Source organism: Porites lutea, chromosome 5 (genome assembly GCF_958299795.1).
Source record: "Porites lutea chromosome 5, jaPorLute2.1, whole genome shotgun sequence".
Lineage (NCBI taxonomy): Eukaryota > Metazoa > Cnidaria > Anthozoa > Scleractinia > Poritidae > Porites > Porites lutea.
The window spans coordinates 20,813,816-20,837,742 of NC_133205.1; the positions used below are offsets into that span (position 1 = coordinate 20,813,816).

Below are 23,927 nucleotides of genomic sequence, written 5' to 3' on the forward strand. Positions count from 1 at the left end.
TCTCCATATAAACACTTTGGCTTGCCCGGCCGGGTCAACTCGGCGAAGGTGCCAGTGAGACAATCAGAGCATGCGTTGGTGCTTTTTTAGCCAATCATAGTAGGGCGAATATATAACCCTTCATCCGCCCTGAATTGGCAGAGCATGCTCGAGCGCTATTAGTTCGGGAAAAGAGGTCAACTTTTTTCTCTTGTAAACGTTCGCTTAAGCAGACTCGGCTGGGAAGGTGACTCTCTTTCCAGGACAACTTTTGTTCATAAAAACAGGGCCTAGGTCGCCAGAGCTCCTCCATCTTTTCTAAACTTCGTTAATGGATGTCCCGTCTTCCATTATGGCTCCTCCCACTGAGGTCTCCCTGGCTGAAATCAGATTCAAATTTTTAAAAGTTCTCTCTCGCCGAGCGGGAAATGATAACTGTCTCGTATGTATAGGTCCTCGACACAACCTAGCTCATCTGACAGGAACACAAGAAAACTAATAAGCTAAGTAGGTGGGGGAGGATATATTTTCAACGTAGCATCGCTCAACAATGAAGGCAAATGTTGATTCACTATTTTCACATAGACCTTAATGCCTCTTGTTTCCCCCCAAAACATTTAGAATAACCTTTATCTCCAATTTATTACACTCGTTCCAAGAGAAATCGAACGCAATGGTTATGAATTTTTTACTTATATGTATAACAAGGCGCGTTAATGGTGAATGTCTGACAGACCAATTTCGATATATTAAAATAAAGACTTGGCACCAAGGTTTGGGGGAATAAAACCAAAAAAAATCATCTTATATAAGGCTCAGCAATGAATCGAAGTTGGTCTATTGACACAACATCAATTCATACATAGAAACGAGTCAAGGAGAGAACCCTGGGAACGAGTTTCACACATGCAATATATTTCTTTGCTACAAAGCCATGAACAGATTGAGATAACACCAACACCTTGATGGATGCGAAATTAACATTTTAATTTAAAGTGGTCTAATTGATCATTTTTCCTTCCAAATTCTTGCTGTTCTGTTTAATCAATTCCCACAGGAATATGGACCACAAGGTGCTTGTTGATCTCACCTTTCTCCTCAAGGTAAACAAAACGATTCTGATAACCACTTCGCTTGTGATTTCGCCTGTGCGTGCGTGCTCTCATGATCGGATAGTAAAGAAGTCGCAAAAACAAGATCATTGGAAAATCGTATCTCTCCCTAACAACCATGGGTGTTTTTTCCTCCTTTTTTTTTTTTTTCCATCAGTTTTCTTGATCTCTGAACACCGCTTAAACTGCGCAGCTGGCTATATAGATTAGCGGGTGAGTACTTTTACGTCGGAGCCGCGTGAAGATTGGGACCAAATCAAATTGAAATAAATCCCTCGCGGCTCCGCTGTTAATAAGGAAGTAGGCTACACAATACAGTACTACCTTGGGAGGCTACTTGTCATCAGATTTACTCACCCGCGATTCTATTCCCAACTTTTACTGGTGCTCATCACGTGGTATCAATCGTGATAATTACGGATTATTCCCAGATTTCGGGTATTTATATTTTCTGTCACTTTAAGTGACATTTGACACTACCGTTAGTGATCACGTGGTATTAACCAAACCTCGTTGTCATGCAAAGCAGTCTTTTAGTTTGATCCCATAAGCCAGCAGGACAACAGCTTTATCTGGTCACTGCATGTACACAAAATCAGCTACCCGCTAAAACCTTAATTGAAGTTCATAGGTAAGAATCGCTCTTGTTTTCGTATAATAAGCCTAAATGCGTAGTTCTTTTAATCTTATCGATTTCCAGTTTGGTTAAATTGGAAAGCGTATTTTGGTGGATTTTCACTTTCTTTTACAATTTACCGTTTGAGTGCTAGTTCAGGGTTCTATTGAACTTGTCTGCTGATTACTCTCGTTAAGGTTGCTGTTGATTTGCCCTACGAAAATCTCATTTACCCTTTTTTCTTGTGTCTTAAACCCTAAGTGAATGAAAATAAAACAAAGCTTTTTTTTTTTTTTCAAGATTAAACTTTGATTGCCGCATTTCTTATGGTAAGGATAAAGCTGTATTAAGCCACTATCACGAAAGTGATTCAGTCTCGTGTCTCACCAAGTAAATGAGTCCATGTTTCAAACTTGATCGTCTTATTCTATACCTACTCGCTCAGTTTTCTGTAAGGCTCACAGTTGCCTGAAATTAGGCAGTCGACTAAGGAGCAGCGGGAAATAATAATACGAACCGAATAATAATCTGCGAACCGATCATTCAAAATTGATCTTTAGAGTATATAATCGTTGAAATTGACAAACAGTCTAGAAAAGTCTAGAAAGTCTTTGTGGCTCAAAGGGAACAATTCATTTATTTACACCACAAATCTAAGGGTGGAAACCAATGTCTTTTTTTATTCTACTATGTGAAATCCGGCAGAGCTTACTTTTCTTCTTTCATTAAGCCCTTTGGCCAAAAAGTATGCAATTTTGAAGAATAAAATTTTTCGTGTGATCGCGAATAAAAACAGGAGTGTTAAAAGCATCAAAAATGTAAATACACAAAATTGGGGAAAAGCCATAATTATAACTAGTTATATAAACGGATACATTAGGCGCTGTCGTATCATTGAGAGACGGTGGGAAAACGTAATTAAAGCTTCTATGGGTGACGAGATTTCATGTTAATTGTTTCCGTCAAAGGGAAATTTAATTGGAGCGCGCAAATATACACAGCCTTAGATAGCGGATGGTGTCTTAAAAAATCAACAGCGGTTATCACTGGCTTCAGTACATTAGGTTATCAAATGCCGTCTGAAACCAAAATCCAGTTTTGTCGCTTCGACTTGTACACAAACCTCTTTACAAGTCTCAGAATATTAAACTGAAATGAATGCGGGACCTTTCAAGTTTGGATGGATATTCAGGGATTTTGACCAAGTGTCATATCTGAATTTTAGTTTCTGTAGTTTGAGCAAAGTTGATTAAAAGATTTATTTTTCTGTTACCCGTCATAATTATGCATATTTCATTCATTTTTTGACTGAATAAATAACATAATTAACGGCATGCTATAGCAATCTGACAACAGATAATCGTAAGGGTGTTAGGGATAAACGCTTCATGAAAAACAAGGTATATAACTGAACAATGGCGGTTTTTTACTGTGTATCTGGCTTTTTCAAACAACGTGACAAGAAAGATAATTCATCACAACTGTCAATATCAAAAGAGTTAGGTGATGAAGTATAATATGGTAAATGGTTTGCATTTGGAAAAGGTTAAATCTTACAGACTAACCTCCGCTCATTAGCTTAAACCGGACAATTTTTTTATTTATTTGTATTTGGTACCTTAAAAACACTCAGCTTTCAAATATCGATCATACGGTTTTTGCATACCTGAAAAAGCACTTCAACCAGAATAAATCTTCCAGTATGTATTTGGTATCTTAAAAACACTCAGCTTTCAAATATCATACGGTATTTGCATATCTTGAAAAGCACTTCAACCAGAATAAATCTTCTAGAGTGTTAAGATCAGCTATTAAAACACTCACCATTATTGTCTATTAAGTATTCTTTTCACTGCTTATAACTTGGGACGAAACAGGTGCATGTGCCTTTCCTAGAAATACCAAAATATTTTTTTATGTGCACATTTACCCCTCGTCCACTAGCACCTGGATATTTTTAAAAAGAGATTTGTTTTTCCTTCTTTTTCAAAACAAAAAAGGGAAGAAATACGCGTCAACACGTAGCGTGTTTGAATCGTTTTCGCCCATCCACAGGATCGTGTTTTGGGTAATGTTATCAATGAAAGTACACAAAAAAACAGAGAAATTATTTCACGAAACACTTTATTTAAAAACACATAAATTAATCCTTAAAAGCAATTCGCGTAACACAAACTTGGCTCGTGGATCCGTTTTTTCGGCCGAGCACACGTCAAAAATTATTCAACACAAATCTCAAGTCAGGGCACTCCAGCCGATCTCAAAATGTATGAAAACGTCTGAGATGAAATATCTACAAATAAATAATTCCTTTCAAAAACGTAATTTTCCCGGACCATATAGTACAAAATCTTCCTAAAAATTCTTAAAAAAAATTTCACAGCTTGGTTGCGTTTGCTCCGACCGGCCGTGAAGAAAATTTCCACTTCCTCTAAGGACAATTTTGTAAAGAAAAGCCTTCCAGCATTCTTTTGAACTTTCCCTTCTCGTCTTTGTCTTTTCGCGCTGTATTTTTAACCATGAAATGCGAAATGCTGGTCTTATAAACCACCGCATGAGCTGTCTCCCTTTTGTAATAATAATAATAATTTACATTTATATAGCGCATATGAATATATTCGGTTGCGCTTTACAATATTGTTATATTAAATTTATGTTAAAAAGGTGACTAAAGCATGAGAAACTATTAAAAACTACAATAAAAAGTATTAAAAACTATAAATAAAAAATTAATAATAATAATAATAATAATAATAATAATAATAAAAACCCTATTATAAAAGCCAACAATTAAATCTATTTAAAAGCTAAATTGAAAAAATGAGTTTTAACAACAGTCTTAAAAGTGTCCAATGTCTTCATGTCGCGAATTGCCGAAGGTAATGCATTCCAGAGATAGCAGCTGACTGGAATGCACGATCGCCAAGAGTTGGATGGGTCTTAATGCCTAGTAACTCGAGGAATATAGACTCATTTTACCTTAGAGAGTACCTGGATTGGTTTTTGATAGTAATGAAATCAATTAGATAATTAAGAGCTTGACCATATAAGCACTTAAATGTCAAAAGTAGAATCTTGAACTTTATACGGTAACTTAGTGGAAGCCAATGAAGGTGGAAAAGCAATAGTGTAACATGGAAGAATCTAGGTGTTCCGGTGACCAACCGAGTCGCGACATTCTGTATCCGTTGGAGTTTCATGATATGTGAATTCGGGAGGCCATATAGTAGACTGTCATAATAATCTATTCTACTGGTGATAAAAGCATGAACTAATGATTCGGTGACTGAACGACTTAAATATTCCTAATTCTACGCATGTTATAAAGATAATAGAAAGCGGATGAGCAAGTTTTGTTGATATGACTTAGCATACTCATTTTAGAATCAAACCAGGTTCCTAGGTTTCGAACTTAAGATGGAGCAATTTGGGAGTCCCCAACCGATAAGGTACTTTTCCTTTTGTCTCACTTTTGAGCATTTTTGTCTATAGGCCTCATGATCTTAACTTAAACCACGTGACCCGAAACGCTTTGGCCGCTAATGAAGTCTAGAGACTAGGCGATGTCAGGTGCACGTGCCCGGTCTCCGGGGGGCACAAGCCGTTCAGTGCAAAACAGAAACGCACAGCCGGAATAAAAAACCATTCCGTCCGTTTTCAAATGCGCTGTTTGTGCAAACAATGGACCGGAGAAATTGCTAAAGCATTGCATATATTAATAATTTCGAAACTGCTACAACATGACACGGAAGCGCTATCGCGGGTAGAAGGGTCTTCGGGCGCGAGAATGTTTTGCTCACGAAAGCGCCATGTTGAAACTCGAAAAGAGAGAAGAAAATTGGACAATTTTTACTCTCACTAATCTTCCTCCGTCCACCAAAAAAAGGCCTGCACTGCAGGCTAGTAAAAGAGTCAATCGCCTACCCAAGCTACCCTGGGCCAGCCCATTTTTTCTACTCTTTGTTACAAAACATGCCTGACTGATAACTTTATTACAGAATCCATAAAGTGGCTCTTCGCCTGTACGCTAAAACCTATCTAAACTAATATTCTAGTATTTTACAACTACATAACAGTTAAATTCTATGGGAAATAGTTATAAAAAATAAAAATAGAAAATGTTAATAGATCATATCTAGTATTTGGGTTTGTGAAATAAAAATAAAATAAAAAATAGTCAAATCCGAGGCATTATAACAATGGCATTATTGATTTGCAAAAGAGTCCATAGTCCTTAATTAATGTCTCTGACATGGGCTGGTAGACTGTTGAAAAAAGTTGCGGCAGTGTCCTGAAAGGTGCCAGATTCTTTGGGGATACATAACAGTGGAGCAACAGAGGATCTCAGGTTGTATGCACAGGAAAATTTGTATCATTCAGAGATTTAAAAGTCAAGTTAAGAACAGAACGTTTGCGTCTCTTAGCAATATCTAGCCAGTTTTGATCAGTTTAGTGTCACTAGGTTGAATGATAACTTTATTTACACACGGTTAAAAACATCAGTCTAACATAAAAAAATTAATTAAAAATTCTCAAAAAAGGTCAGACTCATTAGCGCATTTCCTTAACAAAAACCCCGCACATGCATTTTGCACTCTCTGGAGGCGACACAGCTGATAGGCTGGTAATGGATCGAACACTACAGGGGCGTAGTCCAGCTTGGAAATAACGAGGCACTGTGCCGGCTGTTTCTTCACATGAGGTGGAGCCATATGCTTCGGTTTTCTTAGAACTGCCAGTGTCTCGTAGCATGATGCGAGTGTTTTGGTGATATGCTCGTTCCAAATCAGATGTTGGTCAATATGTAGTCCAAGCAACTTTGTAGGTTGAACACGCTCCAAGTGATCTCCTTTACAGTTAACATTTAAAGTACAGCTGTCCAGGCTATGCACTCGAGACATCTTTGTCGTCGACAGAAGCATCCACTTCGTCTTCTCGGCATTTAGCCCAAGATTAGAGTCAGCGGAATAGTTTTCTAGACGTGCTATAGCATCGTTTAGGCCGGTGGTGCAATCATCCAACTTGGATACCTTTGCGTGAAGGTAAAGAGTTGTGTCGTCAGCATGTTGAAAGCACAGGCACTGAACATGCTTTTGATAATCTGCCATATATAGGTTAAAGATGAAAGGACCTAATATGGAACCTTGAGGTACACCGACATTAACGACTTCCAGGTCAGACCTTCTTGCTAGGCTCGGTTAGAAAGATAACCCGCCTAGTCGGGCTACCCTTTTTCGATGCTTTGGGTCACCTTCGTGTCCTGGCAGGGCCAACTTTTCTCCACATTAGAGCTTTGGCTCACCCAGCAGGGTTATCAATTCAAGATGAGACAATCAAAGCACGCGCATATGCTGTTTGCTCGGGAAAAGAGGTCACCATTTTTTTTGTCATATAAACGCTTGTAAAAGGTGACTTGACTCAACCTCGTCCCCAGGGCGCTTTTCCTTGGCTTTATTGGAGGTGTGGCGCCCCACCTCCAATAAAGCCAGGGAAAAGTGCCCTGGGACGAGGTTGGACATGTCTCGGAGGGGCCAACGGGATAACGTCGTTTCTTTATTAGCAAACGGTGCCTAAGTCGCCAGAGCTCTTATCTAATCATGTTTCTAAATTTCGTTAATGGATGCCTCGTCTTCCCTTCTGGCTACCCCCGGGTCTCCATGAATAACATCCGATTCAAATTTTTAATGAAAAAGACAGCTCTCCCTCGCTGAGCGCGAAATGAAGAAAGTCGAGGTAATGGGTCCTCGTTGCACACTCCACAGAGGCTCTATTTTCAACAAAGTATTGCTATAGAATGCAGGCAAATCGCAATGTCTAATTGACACAAAATATTTCTTTGCAACACAGCCATGAACTGTTGAAGTAACCACAACACCTTGATGGATGTGAAATTAAAATTTTAATTTGAAGTGCCGGATGTTATTAATTAATATTTCCCTTCCAAATTCGGTTGTTCTGATTCATCGAATCCCACAAAGAATATTGACTACAGGGTGCATATTGATGTCACCTATCTCCTAAAAGAGCAAACAAAACTATTCTGATAACCATTCCGCGTAGGATTAAATTTATTCACCTGTCATTCTAGTATATGTTGCTCTCACCTTTTCCCTAGTGCTTATCACGTGGTATTAACCGGGATGATTATAGATAACCCCCAAATTTTAAGTATTTGCATTTCTTGTCTCGTCACGTGACTTTCGCTCGTGATCACGTGGTATTAATGACAACTTTCGTTATTAAACCAACCTCGTTGTCTTGCAGTGCAGACTTTTAGTTTGATCACATAAGCCAGCAGTCCAGTGGCAACAACTTCATTTTATCGGCCCATTGTACACAAAAGCAGCTACGCGCTAAAGCCTTAATTGAAGTTTATAGGTAAGAATTGCTCTTGTTTTCTTATAATAAGCCTAAATACGTAGTTCTTTAAATATTATCGGATTTCCAGTTTGGTTAAATTGAAAAGTGGATTTTCACTTGCTTTTACAATTCACCGTCTAGAATGCCAGTTCAGGGTTCCATTGCATTTTTCTCCCGATTAATCAATTTGTTATACGGAAAACGTCCATTTAACGTTGCTGTAGTGTTGCCCTACGAAAATCTGAATTACCCTTTTTTCTGTCTTAAACTCTAAGTGGATGAAATAAAAACAAATCTTAAGAAAATATTTCAATATTAAGCTTTTGTTGCTGTTTATTGCTAAGAGTATGGCCAGTAAAATAAAGCTCTAAGCTGCTATCGTGACAAACTGAAAAGTGGTTCAGATTCGTATCACACTAAATAAATAATAGCATTCCTATTATTAAACCGTTTGATCGTATCCACGAAATACAAATAAAATGTATTCCTTACACAGAATTTTCCTTTCGAAACTCGTTGGGTTAGAAACTCACCATGAGGTTTCGCTTTATCAAAAGTGATTATTTTTAGTTGCTCAAAGGATCCAATTCATTCTATTTACACTTATTCTCGGTGTGGGAGCCGATATGTCCTTTTTGATTCTCAGTGCTTTGTGATCAGAATTTACTTTTTTCATTAATTAAGTAAACTCTTAAGCAAAAATATACAATTTTGAAGGACAAAGTTTTTCGTGTGATCTTGAATAAAAACAGAAGTAGTGTTAAAAAGACCTTCTTAAAAGCGGCAAAAATGTAAATACACAAAATTTGGCGAAAATCCATAATTATCACCATTTCTATTAACGGATACATTAGGTACGGCCGTATCATTGAGTGACGGTGGCAAAACGTAATTAAAGCTTCTATGGAGTTTTTCCTGTTAGTAGAGATTTCATGTTAATTGTTTCCGTGAAAGGGAAATTTAATTGGAGCAAATATACACTGCCATAGATAGCGGATGGTGTCTTAAAAAATAAATAACGGTTATCAACTCGCTTTAGTGCATTAGGTTATCAAATACCGTCTGAAACCAATATCCAGTTTTGGCTCTTCGACACAAACCTTTTATCACTCCAGTCACAAAAAAAAAACATGAACGCGGGACCTTTAAAGTACATGGATATTCAGGGCTTTTGATCAAGTACTATAAAATATCTATAAATTTATTTTTCCGAAGTTTCAGCAATATTGGATTAAACGGTTTGTTTTTGTGTTTTTACCCGTCATAACATGGCATATCGTTTGATCATTTTTTTTTTCTACTGAATAAATAACATAATCAACCTGGTTAGCAATCTGACAACAGATAATCCTGAAGGCGTTAGGAATAAACGCTTCATGAAAAGCAAGTGAATATCCACACTATAACAATGTCGGTTTTTCTTACTGTGAATCTGGCTTTTCCAAACATCGTGACTTGAAAAATAATGATTAAATCAAGACCTTTCCTTGGAAAGAGAATAAGTCACAACAGCTAACAATATCATAAGAGGTATATTGTATTCGATTAGTCGATGACATATAATATGGTAAATGGTTTGCATTTGGAAAAGGTTATCACAGACCAACTTCACTGATTTTTATTTATTAGCTTAAACCCTCGTTCTTACTTGTATTTGGTATCTTACAAACACACCGCTTTCAAATATCTGTATTTGCCTATCTTAAAAAGCACTTCATCTCCAGAATGAATATTCCAGGGTGTTAAGATCAGCCATTTAAATACTTATCGTCATTGTTATATTTTTCCTCAAACAGGTGCATAAGCCTTTCCTAGATATAACATAATATTCTTTTTGTGCACATTTACTCCTCGTCCACACGTATCTGGATATTTTTTAATGAGGAGATTTGTTTTTCATTCGTTTTTGAAATTAAAAAAACAAACAAACAAACAAAGAAAAAAAACTAGTAAATACATAGCGAGTTTCTCCCATTGTACTGACACTAAAATGTACACTTGAATGTAGAGCATGGGCTGTATGATGTAGGACATCATCGTACAGTATTCAAATTTCATTCGTATTTCGTCCGTCGACGCGAAAACGATAAGCCGGCGTTTTCAAACTGCCCCCACCGGGTAGTCTTTTGCGAAAACCTCTGATTTTTTTGCCCGAAATATCCGTTTTAGTTTACTTGTGGACGGAAGGTAGAGACGGAGGCAAAACTCCGTTTCAAAAATGCCTGGATATGCGTCGACGGGGACTTAGCCTCATATTCAGGAGAAGTCAAATTGCAATGCCCTTTGTCTTTGGCACGAGATAGCTACACGTGCCACTGGACACACGTGCCGTTCAATGACTCGACAAGTTGGACTGATCAGTGCTTTGGCAAAACGGAAGGTACAACCGGGCTATAAAAAAACCTTAGTACTGAGGTGTTCTTTTTCAAGTAATGTGCTGATTGTACAAATGGCCGAAAGAAATTGCTAAATCGGACCGGTGTTGCTCGTGACAAGAAAGTTACACGATGGATAAGAGTCTATAAGAGTCTTGATTTTTTCATTGATACTGAGGCACTTCCTAAGTGAATACGAAAATCCCGGGGGGGAGGGGGACTCGACCAATATTTGGGTATAGGTGAGCCGCTGAGGGTTTGAAACCCTGACCCTGTTTAGGACAAAAAAAATCCTAAAGTACATACCGTGTTTAAGACAACACCCTCAATTTTATTATCCTGTTTAGGACAAAGGACAAAATCCACGCCGTCTTGTTTTAAAGCCATTTATTAAAAATTGCAAAAAAACAAATTCACGTTATAGTAATTGCTTTTGTATACAAAATTCATCTTGGAAATCAAACATACCCTGTTTAGGACAGAGAGGTCAAAAACTATACCCTGTCCAGCGGTACATCCCCGTATAGGCCATATAAGGGAGTACCCCCAGGATCTCAATGAAGCACAGAAGAATGAAAAAAAGTCAGAGAGAGCAATAGAAAATTAAATTGTAAAAGCGTTGGATAGCGCCATCCTTTGGAAAAAAAATCACTATGTAGCGGTTAAGACCTGGGGAAACTAACTGAATGCTTTAATTAATGGATAGAGATTTATTCTTCGGATGGCGCACTTTTGAACGACCAGCTCCAGGTAAACCATGCAGATACGTTTTCATGAACTGTAAGAAACAGGTACACCGTGTTTACAATAACATCGACGTGCCAATTTTTTTAAAAAACAAATAAAATCTTTATGAAGAAAATAAAGGGGAATGGGATCTAGAGGAGAAGGCACCAGATTTTGTTACGTTGTTCTTTTTTACCTTTTCTGACTTTCGTCGCTGTGTGCTGTAGCGAAAAATAAAATGCAAATTAAATGTTAATTAACCTTCGATCAATTTTATTAAAAAACAAACAAACAAATGACAAAAATAAAACTCTGTTATAGGCTTCGTCCAGATATTTATTAAATTTATCCGAAACTTAACCAAAATTAATGGAAAAGTTAAACTGTTGTTCCTCTCAAGGGTACTAAGCAAAGAGGCTATTGGTTTTTAAATAAGGGATTTTGTCATTTGCCTGGCCAGGCCGTAAACATGAAATTAGTAACCTGCTCCTCAAGTTTTTTGCAAACGAACTTATTTGTTGTACATTTAATCAGTGTCTGGTGTGTTATACAAATGTAGAGATCGTAGTATTTTTCTATCGTTCATATTTATATAGTTCTACCAAGAACTTTCTTTCGCACACGCGATCGGTAATTTTTATAATAATTCACGAGTCACGTTTCCTGTTTATATGAACGTTTTGTTTTATTATACAATATTTTTATCATGATCGATGCCTACTGGAAATTAATACTTAAAACTAATAAAGAATAGATAAGAATCACCCGAGGGGAACTCAGCTAGGAAATTAAGTCATGAAAACGAATGATCAATACAACAAAACAATAATTTGTTGTCGGATATGTCATTGCGTGGTCGGAGCCTTTTACTCAAATGGCTCAATTCAATGTTGAATAACACGTATCTCAATTTAGTTGACAAATTATTCCTTGCTGGGGAGAGTTTCAAGGATTTTCTCCGAAACGATTATTGTTTGCCATACTTTCTTCTCTTCAGGTGTAGGATTGCCCTGTTTGCGAGAAATTGACATGGTTTTAATTTGCGATTGAACTATACGGCAGTATGGGGAATCTGTGACGTCAGCAAAAACGGCTGCCATCTTGACCTTATCTTGCATTTAACTGAAAATTCATATTCAGAAAAAACTCAAGTTTTGTTTAATTCATGATAAATGACTGCTTTTTATGCTGTAATTTATTGATGACAACCCTATGCTGCATCTTCTTGAGTTAAGAAAATTAAGAAGAGTTCTTCAATATGATATAAATGTTAAGGGATATGGCAGTGCTCGGGATCTGAAACGTCAATCAAAACGGCCGCCAGCTTGGCGTCAACTTACATTCAACTGAAAATTCAGGTCTAAACAAATGGAAGAAAACTAAAATAAAGAAACAGGTTGTTCCTTTCTGTGACATTTCATAATTACGTTTTGCCTGACGTTATAGATCCCCCACACTGCCATGCTTCGTAATATCTATGTAATCTTGGTGGACACTTTTTTAATATTATTTCCAAATATCATGCCGCAACAAAAACTTTACCTTAGAGGGAGGTGGAGGAGGTCGTAATCGACAAATTGCATCATGGAGCAGCAGCCATTTATCATTCATTTTAGAAAACTAAATTTTTTTCTGTTTCTCACGCAGACCACCTCAGATGAACCAATTCGATGGAAAGGCAGCCGAAGTCTGAAAATGGAACGAAAGAAAATTTCAACTCAACGATCTTCGACGGTGAAGCGACAAAAGAAACTCATTGGGCTGCCATGCCAGTTTTCATCGCCGTGTTTCTCATTGTCCTCGTTTTGATGACAACAACTGGCAACCTTGTGGTCTGTCGTCTTTTCTGGGTTTGTCGACGCATGCGTATACCGTCCTTCTATTTAGTTGTCAGCATGTCGTTTTCTGATTTCCTTATGGGGGTATTGGTCATCCCAATGGGCCTAGCATATCACATGACCTTCCAAACAACAGGTAACAAATATGATCGCTTCTAAAAGCTTGGCCGTAGTGAGGGATAGAGATTCCCCATCAAAATGTTTTTATTCGATTTTCTTTCCTTCTCTTAAGAAATGTTTTTGTATTCCATGGAAACTCTCTCCTCCACAGAGGCCTGTTTATTTGGTAGGGAGGCTGGGGATAAAGAAAAAGAAAGAGCGTGGGGGGCGATGGGAAAAGGGAGCGGGGCTTTTTCCCTCTTCCCATCGCCCCTCGCCCGCTTTCTGTTTTTCGATCATTGCTATTTTTATTGGGATACCCAACGGGAGCCTCTGCGGAGGAGAGAGCCTTGGAAACGATCAAGAAAAAATTGTTTACACGATGGTTCCATGGTTACGACTCTTGTCGTAATATGCAATACACGTTTCTGCCATTTTCATCCTTTTTTCTTCACAAAACATGCAAAAGGCAGCAAAATACATAATTTTATTTCGTGTTTACTGTGGCTGAACACACTTTTTCTAGAATTGCTTTTAATATCCCCCTATCCCGAGAGATATGCGACCAATAAGCTTTTAAAGATAATAAGCTGAACAATAGAACAGCCCATAGAACTCACAATAACACGGTTTCCTGTTTTTTCCGCTCCAATCTGACTCACAAAACTCTCACCAAACTCGATGAAAAAACCTACAAGGAAAACTCGCGCTCTCTTTTTCTTTTTTCGTTACTCAGCTCGCACGTGCTCATTACCTTATTTGGTAGTGCTACTCAACGTCACACAACTGTGAGTGGTAAGGTTGGTAAATCCCTCGTACAATAATAAAGGTGGTACTGAGAAGTAGAAAAATGCCCAAAAGTTGTCAGTAAATTCTATTCTGTTTTGCTCGCCTTTTACATATCACGTGATTTTAGCGCGCACATAGGTGCTGAGCATGCGTACTAAGAGAGCAACCTGGATTGTTGACTTTCTTAGGCAACGTAAACAAACGACAATATCTTAAAATCGACTCATTAAAACTTGACGAAATTTGGCAGAAGTCGTGTTCATATCCTTCTTCAGTCAATGAAGAATTAATTTTGAACAAAGGAGTTTTCTGATGCAAACAAGTTTCTCATGAAAGTTATTTTCTTAAAAAAGTTCAAAAACTGGTAAATTTGTTTTTAAAAATTTTGGGTTCTTATTGTTAGATGTGTGCAAATTCATCAAAGAAATCTAACGACTGGATTTTGGGTAAACCTAATAAATTCAAAATCTTATACTTGTTGTTTATCATCCATGTTCCGATGGCAACGATCCAAATCTAACTTTTAAGCTACTAAATGTAATTTCTTATAAATATATTTTGCCTGTACCTGCAATGAGTCTTAAATAACACCCCAATGAATGGTAACGATCCACAACCTATCAGACTGTTTTGAGCCACCTTAAAATATACACATTTTAAAACAAAACTAAATGTAAGGCTGGCAATAGTCCCGTTTCGAATTCATCGCGTCCGCTGAATGGAAGTGCTGAGGGCTCATTTATACAGGGTTAACCTCGACCTAAGGTAAATATATTCACAAATTCTAGTGAGAAGAAGACCTGTGTACAACTGTGTCTATTGTTTTGAACACAAATTCAGACACCTTCTCGCCGGTATTTGTGAATATTTTACTTTAGGTCGAGGCTAACCCTGTATGAATGAGTCTTCAGTGTTTCTGTTCAGTGGCCGCGACGAATTCGAAACTGGCAAAGGGCTGGTTTATTTGAGGCCAATATTTCGGCTAACAAAAATTAGCCTCCCTCTGGGCCAGAGCTACACTGAAAAAGAATACTATAACGGCTCCAAAAATTTGAATTTAAATTCACGTGAGAGGTTAATGATAAACTTAAAATGAGAACAATAGATAGGATGATGGATAGGCAAAAAAATGTACAATAATGAGTGATTGATAGGTTCATCCCTTTACCGTATTGCAGCCTTGCATTCAGTTTTGCTTTAATTCCCACTTCAAGTGACGTCTACCATTAGCATCTTTACATTAGAGATCCGGCAAGAAAGACTAACCAGTCGGTTATATTTACGCATAGAGTGGACCTCTGCATTCAAGGGTTTTTATACACATTTTTGATGGCTACCATTTTGGCTGCGTTAGTGGTGGGGGTTCGAGTTAAATTTTACTTCCGTGGTTCAAACCTTTTTAAAAACGGTTTCGGTACTCACAACCCGGCATGACATTTTACGTTAAATCTGATCAGGCTATCATAGAAATAATAAGCTTGACCAGGAGCCCATCAAGTTTGATGGGCTCCTGGCTTGACCAATTCTTTTTTAAACTATTTTTGCAGGTCGATGGATTTTTGGCAATTTCCTCTGCAATCTCTGGTTGTTCCTAAACTTTCTTTTGTGCAGCGCCTCTATTTTTAACCTGTGCGTGGTCAGCGGTGACCGTTATATTGCTGTGACATCACCACTGAAGTACATGTCACGCATGAACGAGCGCAGAGTTAAGCAAATCATTGGGATCGCTTGGTGTGGGGCATTTATTTTGGCCAGCTTTATAATTTATGGTACGAACGCTTCCAAGAACAACAGCAAAAATTGTTCGATTTGGGGTTTACATTACGAGTACTCTATCGCTCTGCTAGTAGCAGGATATGTCCTGCCAGTGTCTTTCCTTGTTTTTGCGAATGGCAAAGTATTGTTCATTGCTCGTACTCATCTCAACAAAATTCATGCGCAAGAGTTTTCGCTTAGTACACTGTCAGAGGCAAGTTGTGGACCAACAACGAGAAGCAAACAAATGCCCTCAAAGTCAAGAATAAGACGGGAGATAAGGATCTTTAAAACGTTTCTTATTGTGACATGCGCATTCCTCATTTCTTGGACTCCTTTTGTCGTCATCCTTTTAATCGACTCTATGTTCAACGTACCCGAACTTATCAGGCATTCATCGATCATTCTGTTGTATTGCAATAGTGCCCTAAATCCTTTCATATATGGATTCTATAACGCAGAATTTAGGAAAGCACTGTCTGAAAGTTTAGGTTGTAAATGATTTGATATATATATTGAACTTATGCTTTTTGAGCGACGCAACTCAATAGGAAACCAGCTTTCCCCATTTAATATGCTTGAGTTTACCACATTTGTATTACTACGTGTCTTTACTCTTATAGAGACAATCTGCCCTAAATTTGGGCAAAACCACAGTCTGCCCAAGAATGAAAATAGTCCACTTCCTGTTGACGTGCGTCGCTCAAAAACGTTTTTGCTCTGATCTGCTCCCTATAGAGTACTAAAGTGTGACGTCATAAAAATGAAATTTCTGAAATTATGGGATTTGTTAGGATATTCTGAAAGAACAATGTTCATGAGGCCTACTTGCCAAAATGAGCATTTCGGGGCAAATTGTCGTAGCCCAGTTATGCTTAGAAAACTCTATACAAACCCTTCTAAATTTTTTGGGTCGACCCAAAACAAAATTAGAAGGGTTTGTATGGAGTTTTCTGAGTATAACCGGCTAACATCTCAGGGACAATTTGCCCCGAAATGCTCACTTTTTGGTAAGTAGGCCTCTTGGACATTGTTCTTTCAGAATATCCTGACAAATCCCATAATTTCAGAAATTTCATTTTTGTGATGTCATCAATTTAGTACTCTATTGATGGGCTTAAACAACCAACTAGCCGCCAGTGAGAAAGTTCAGGGAAAGCCAGATGAGGTTGGCTGTTTTGTATACTTTCTAACGCTTAAACTACACTGAGTAGCTACCTCATATAAGGTTTGACTTCAAAAAAGCAAGAGATCCGCCATCTTCATCAGCCCGTAATAGGCCATTTGCACGATGGCGTCAGTTTTACTATTACCACTACCAGAATCCTTCAGGATTTTGTTTTCTTGTGCAAATTATTGCTTTTGTTATCTAAACCTCACTGGGATTACCAAATTTAATTATGAAAGAAAAAACGAAATGAATTCTGGTCATAGTAGTAAAAAGCGGACGTCAACAAGCAAGGCCTCTGCAAATGACTTTATACATTGAGGGCGAGTTGAAACTTATTTTCGTATAAAACAATGCTTTTAAAGATTCACTTTGAAAAGAGGCTTAAGGTAATTTAGAGTGGCTTGTTATAGTTACAATTTCTTCCTGAGATCCTACATTTCCCTAATCCAGCAACGGAACGGGCATCCTTCCGCTGGATAACTGTGACGTGGGGTCTGAAACAAGAATACTGCAGTTGAGGCAGAGGCCTTCTTGTGTGTTAACCCATAAATAGACGTAAGTTCGTCCTGCCAATGGGAAAGTGCGAGAAACTATGAATTTTTAAAGGACGGTTGTGTCTTACGCAAACGTAAGATTGTATGGCTGAAGGTCACTCTGAAAATAAGTTAAGGAATGAGACAATTCAAAAAGAAGGTTGCATTGGCGGTGACCAAGCAACCACTTTATCCGATTACTATAATCAAAAACGGAGCTCCGTTGAACTAAATAATTGAAGATATAATTTAATTCTTAGACTAAAATGGCAAGAAATTAAGCACACACTAACAAACTCTGCGGAACGGCCAGTGGCTGACGGCTTTGCAATGCTGATGAGCTTAAATGAGCGAAACAGCTGTCCATAGCTGCCACTGCCAGAGTGATAGGCTGTGTGCATAAGTAAAGTACTGGCTATACGACGGGGTTGGTTATTGAGATAAAAAGGAAAGAAAAAAGTCTTTGACTTCCCTGACGCTATTTGCGTCGTTTTCGAGGCTTTAACTTTAGCAGGGGGTGTGTAGTTTTCCAAAAATAAATTTGCAATTTTTCTTTGTCAGAAATTACTCTAGCAAGCCCCTTTACGTTTTCCTTAATCAGCCTGAGTAACTTATTCGTTTTAATCATTTTACTATCTAGTGTCAAATACCCCTCCCTGGGGCTGAATGTATGATTTTTATAGTTAACAATGCATACATACGCATACATATATTGCCATAAAATAAACTTTTTCTCCCTCATACATGAGATCCTCTATAACACAAAAGGGACACTTCCAGTCAGTGCCATCAGTATTAAAGCATTTTGCTCAACATAGTGGAACTGATGAATGGAAATATAACCTTTTCAGAGCCCCATGAACTTTACCTTTCGCGCGCGCCGCTTGGAATACAAAGCTCAAATTATATAACATTCCAGTGGCTCAAAAACCCGAGGAAAATGAATGGTTACTTCTTGGCCTGCTACAGAAGCAACAAGGGTGCAAACTGCATGTATTTCTGAAAAAGCCTTAAAATTTACTTCATTAGAGGAATTTCACGAAAAACTTTGTATTGCCTATGTAAAATAAAGAATAAAGCTGACTCACCATTTTCTCTTTTAATATGAGTGGCTTCCAACTGAGTGCTTCCAGTTTGGTTCTTGCATTTGCCTCTTAGACTCTATTCTAAAGCGAAGCTGCCTTTGAAGTCTGAGTAAAATTTTTTTTTATTTTAATTTTTCATGGAAAAAAATCAAATTTTCACACAAAAGATTGCATTTCGCCTCCCTTAAGTTGTGAGTGACAGGCTATAAAGTTAATAAAGTCAGTGAGACGAGGAATTCCAGTGGAAAGAGTGAAGTTCTTTTTTAAAACAACTTTTATAAATGGCAGTTTGATCGGTTGAGTGGCGTGTTTTCACGATACTGACGAGCGTATGTTAACACCGTTAAGTCAAACATGAATTTGAATACTCGAAAAGTTTACTTAATGAAACCTATTTCCTAGACGGTTGAAGTTTGGAAGATCTTTACAAACATGATTAGTTTATCAAAGTTTTTTTCGTTGAAGTTACATTTTAAGAGAGACAAATCCGTATCAGTCAAGAACATGCGTAAAAAGTCTTCGTAAACAACACTTAGCAACTAGTAAGAATTTTTCTTTAATTCTGCGTCGTTAAAAAAGGGCTTTTTCCCTTTCTTGCGCTAGTTTTCGCGTTTTTCAGGCGAAGGCAAGCGCGAAGCGAGCGAGCATGAAAATATATGCTTCCGTCATTCGCTCGCCGCGCTTTTCCGGCGTTTTACACCAGTCTCGTGGATCGTTCGCCAGGGAAAACGCACAAAAATAGCACCTGATCTGAAGGCTGGGAAATCGTAGGCGACTACCCGCAACGTTAATATATATGACAGTTGCACCAGGGCCTCATTTTACTGGCTACAATCACCAGAATTCTTCAGTTTTTTTATTGTTGTTTTCTTGTGCAAACAAGAGTTATTGTATTTTAAAGAGTGCTTTAAAAAGAAAGCAAAAACGAAATGAAATATGTTAGTTGTAGACAGTAAGTCAAATCTAGTCACCGCGAAAATGGCCTATTCGACAAAAAGTCAGTGAGAGACTACTCACATTCTTTTAAAGTCAGAACGAAAGGGGGGGGGGATGAACTGCAGGATAAATGCAAGATGAATGTTGCAAATTACGCGAAACAGCGAAATAGCGAAAGCGAAAAAGCAATTTCAACAAACATTTGAATTAAAATGTTGAGAAACAAGCGCAAAGAACAATAGGGAGATAGCCAGGGATGTAACTGGTTTATAGAGAAACTGGCGATGCCTGTATTTGGTAGTGTATCTGAAGCCATATGAATTGCTCAAGCTCTCTGATCAAGCCAAAAAGCTTGTTAATATTTTTTTGCTTCGTTTTCATTTTGATGTTTACGTTCGCAACACGAATTATGTTAAAGCTTTCTCTTAATTCCTTGTAGGGAATATCTTTGTTCTTTGTATCTTTGCAACTCAAATTTAGCTTGTGGACTTGATTTAATTTTGGACCTAACTTACCGATTTCCCAGAGCTTCGTGAGCTCCAATATTCAGCATTCACTTTGAAGGCCGAGTGCACCTGGAAACGATAGCTGAGCCCGTAGTCTTCTTTTGGGGCTCTTTTGGCTTGTAAACAAAATGGCGCCGGGTTCGGTGGTGGGGAGAAAGATGCATGGGTTATTTGCTGTCAAGATAGTAAAATGATTAAAACAAATAAGTTACTCAGGCTCAAGACTAAGAACGGCCGATTGTTGGACGTTGTCCGGGAACACTACTTACGTAAAGATGTCCCTTGCCATAGTGAAATTTGTACTGGTTGTGAACAAGGTAGGAAATGTTTTCTCAAAGTGAAGGCAGTGTGGGTGAAAATCTTCAGATCATATGTCGTTTGATGGAGTTTTCTTATTCTCTTGTTGTTAAAAAAAAATGAATCACGCTTTTGTCGCTTTTTACCAGAACACATCTTTCGGCCATCAGGCTTGCCTGCGTGAAAACGTCTCCTAATTCCTTTGTTGCACGCGGAAAAGGGACGTCTGCGTAACGCGGTCGCTAATCGTGTTCCAGCATCCCGCTGGCAGGGTATTCTATTTCGCATAAATTGTGAAATAATATCCGGTTAGAAATAAGAGTTGACAGGCCAAACACAACATCATAAGCTCGTGATAATGCGAAACGTGACCTTGAGAGTCTGCTTGAACAGAGGTTTTTCTTCTTTTCTCTCTCGCGCGAAGGTTACGAGCACCACACAGTGCATGTAGCATTCTCAACTTTGACTGAGTAAATCTCGTTTTTGCCGCACTAAGTCTTACATTTAGAGATCATGAAGCAGGTTTGTTACATGCATACTGAGTAGTCATTTCCTGTAGTTTATGCTTCTGTGGGTGTTCCTGATAGGATTTGATTTCAGATGTAGTTGTAAAGTGTTTAAATTTTCTTTGACCTCTGTTTATTACGGCCAAATAAAGATTTTAGTTTCTCTGGCTGGCTTTCTCTGAAATGCCTGCCTGGTGCGAAGTCCATGCCGCTTTTGTGGTTTTTTCAGACACTGTGTGATGTTTCATGCACAGTAAATTGTAAAGAAATAATTTCCTTGTACACATTAAATTTTCCGCGGCCTCGCACAAGATTTCTTCAAACGGTCTGCCCACAATGGCACATGTTTTGATTTGTTTTGGCTGGAAAACCCCGATTACAAAAATCACCGCATACATTATCAGACCAGATTCGATAACAACCAATCAGCGTTATGTCAAACAATGCGCACTGTGTCAGCCTATCACAGCATGTTCCCAAGATCTTGGGAAGCCAGCGGGACGCTGGAACACGATTAGCGACGGCGTTACGCAGACGTCCCTTTTCCGAAATAGGAGACGTCTGCACGCAGGCAACCATCAAGCATAATGCACCAGTCAATGTTTAGCCTCAGGGTAGTGGGGTCGGGCATACCCTGGTGGATTTGACATTTTACCCTATTTTCAAGTCAAATTCCCTGCCCAGGGGCCAAATGCTAGTGTCAAATATGCCTCCCTGGGGCTGAATGTATGATTTTTATAAATTAACAATGCATACATACAGCTGTATGCATACGTACACTGTATATTGCAATAAAATAAACTTTTTCTTCCTCATGGATGAGATCCTCTATAAGACAGAAGGGACACTTCCAGCCTGTGCCATCAGTATCAAAGTGTTTTGCTCAACATTGAGCCAGAGGGTGGGTGGGGGGGGGGGGAGAAGTAGAAAAAGAGGTAAAAGGTAGCAGCCTTCCCTGCACTTTTTATGATGATTGTAGCTTCCAGGCTCTTTCGCGACATTGTCAAACATCCCCACCCTTGGGATTTTTACCCATGTCTAATAATTATTCTTCATAACCAGAACAGTAGCTGAGTTATTTTGGTAATGCAGAGCTCGAGAAAATAGTAGAGTAAAAAAAAAAATTGTAAATTGCTTGTTTACCCACAAGCACATAGGAGTTCATATGAACTCGTTTAAATGTGTCTGTATGTTCCAGATCGAATTGGAATTTGGAAGTGTTGGTTTTTGAGGAGAGGGGAAAACAGGGGTACCCGGAGATAAACCTCTAGGAGCAAGGGAGAGAACCAACAACAAACTCAACACACATATGGCATCGACGCTGGAAGCTTAACCCAGGCCACATTGGTGGGAGGCGAGCACTCTGACTACTGCGCCACCCTTGCTCCCCTAGTGCACCCTTGCTCCTAGGCATGTTATGCCAAGAAGAAAATAACAGCCTTTACTGCTACCCTAGAACGTAGCAAAAATACCAAAATTACCACTTTACAAATGACAACTGCTTTTCAAAGAATAGATGTATCTGCCAGAATATATAAACATCACTTCATGTCCTGAAATCGCGAAAAAACAGGAAAATATTTTATGAAGGCTGGGGCTTGTTTTGAAACAGGAAATATTGTAATAATGAACAATAAAACAATTATTGGATTTGGCTTTTGTTTGATAATTATTTTTATGAAGAATAATGAAGATCTTAGAGGGTGATACCACATATGCACCCTCCTTAATATTCATAATTCATCATATCATACTCAGTCTCAATAGTTTTATGCTAAATACCTGGTCTTTAATATGTATATCTTGTGTAGGCAGTGGAAACCAGCTTTCCTCTTCTCTGACCCATCATGTTGTACCTGATTGTCAGGTATGTGATACATGGTAATATTATTAGGAAATGACTATGCTGCCCAGTTTTGTAGTGGGTAGCACATGGGCTTCAGTTCTTAATGGAGATTGAGACTTAAATGATCTTGTTGTTCCAAACAAGATGAACAGTGTTCCTCCACTGAGTATAATGTACAACCTGTTGGAGATGTTCAGTCAGTGGGGATGGGGCAAAAATTACTATGAAAATGGGAGAGATTGGGTTGAGCTCCTGCCATGTGGGCCCTTGGACATGACTGTGTGCACTTTTATTACAGTGTACCTTTACTGATTACATAGTTCAGAGACCTACATGTACATGCTGAAGGTACATGTAACTCCTCAATTGGCTGGCACCTTTATAACAGGAAGTTCAGTGCAGAAATCACACCTGATTTCATTGTTGATTACTGTATATCCTTCTGCCTTGGTTTTTCATTGGAAAAGATGCATGGTCAGATTCTTGTGTGACTGCTACAGCTAGAATACCTAGATCTAATTTCATATGCATAGTTTTACCCCTTCTTTATTACAGGTATACTCTGGCTTTCTTGATTGTTGTCAATTTGTTATTTCAGGTTTCAAAGTTGTTCCTGGAAGTATTTGAGTGCCCGGAAATTCAAGGAGTAATTTTTCTTCAAACTGTTGTGAATTTTGTGAGTATACATGACCTTCTTAAATATCAAATTCATGAAATGTCTGGGTCATTTTTACACTGGCTACACCCTTTACATTAAATTATGAAATATACTTTCTTATTCAGTAGGTTTCTCTTTTTATATATTTCTGTGAAGTGTACTGTAATTACATGTACATGTATTGGTTAATTCCTGTTGTCATGCAGCATGCAAAGAAAATTTAGCATCCGTTAGCGTGGGGCAGGTGGATTTTGCTAACAGGCTACTAAATTCTGTTCTTAACTTACCCGACAGGCAAGTGATTTTTTGGGGGAATTCATGTTAAAGAAAGCATTGTAATCAACCCTGCTTATCAAAACACTAAAAAAGAAGGACTCTTGGGCTAGTACATGCAAGTTCAAGCTTGCTCAAATAGCAAGCTATAAGACTGACTTTCTTTGTACATGTACTCTGTCAGGTCCAGCACCAAGGGGGAAGAAAACTTCATTCCCAACTAAAAAATCTTGTCAATGACAGCAGACAGCAATGTATCATATTCAGCAATGAGTTTTGTGATGGAGCATACGTACCTCGGGAGCCGGGAGAGTCTTCAGAAGACTGGCAGTGGAGGTAAGTAATGCGCACCACCTTTAAGATATGAAAGCCTGCAATCAGAGTCCTGCGAGCAATGTCTGCGGGGCCTGCAATTGTGACCCCTCACTGATACAGTCACCAATGCGACTAACATTTTCTTCTTTGCA

General features: G+C 38.4%; 2 protein-coding genes across 3 annotated transcripts in view; both read left to right on the plus strand.

The window, feature by feature from the left end:
* Positions 1–1,627: 1,627 nt before the first annotated feature.
* Positions 1,628–16,182, plus strand: LOC140938884 (D(1A) dopamine receptor-like). The gene is made up of 3 exons (XM_073388410.1): positions 1,628–1,722; positions 12,816–13,142; positions 15,442–16,182. The coding sequence occupies exons 2-3, from the start codon at positions 12,839–12,841 to the stop codon at positions 16,149–16,151; spliced, it is 1,014 nt and encodes a 337-aa protein (XP_073244511.1). The 5' UTR covers positions 1,628–1,722; positions 12,816–12,838; the 3' UTR covers positions 16,152–16,182.
* A 3,838-nt stretch (positions 16,183–20,020) lies between these two features.
* Positions 20,021–23,927, plus strand: part of LOC140937250 (DIS3-like exonuclease 1) — a 39,892-nt gene continuing 35,985 nt past the window's right edge. The window contains exons 1-4 of one of the 2 annotated variants that reach the window (XM_073386792.1): positions 20,021–20,197; positions 22,495–22,550; positions 23,128–23,205; positions 23,645–23,796. In XM_073386792.1, coding sequence (XP_073242893.1) covers positions 20,071–20,197; positions 22,495–22,550; positions 23,128–23,205; positions 23,645–23,796 — 413 coding nt within the window. In that variant the 5' untranslated portion in view covers positions 20,021–20,070. The remainder of the gene's footprint in view (positions 20,198–22,494; positions 22,551–23,127; positions 23,206–23,644; positions 23,797–23,927) is intronic. The other variant, XM_073386793.1, reaches the window with a different exon arrangement.

Coding starts and splice junctions, on each gene's coding strand:
- LOC140938884 (XM_073388410.1), top strand. CDS start 12,839: ATGGAAAGGCAGCCGAAGTCTGAAAATGGAACGAAAGAAAATTTCAAC. Junction 13,143..15,441: donor CATGACCTTCCAAACAACAG/GTAACAAATATG, acceptor CTATTTTTGCAG/GTCGATGGATTTTTGGCAAT.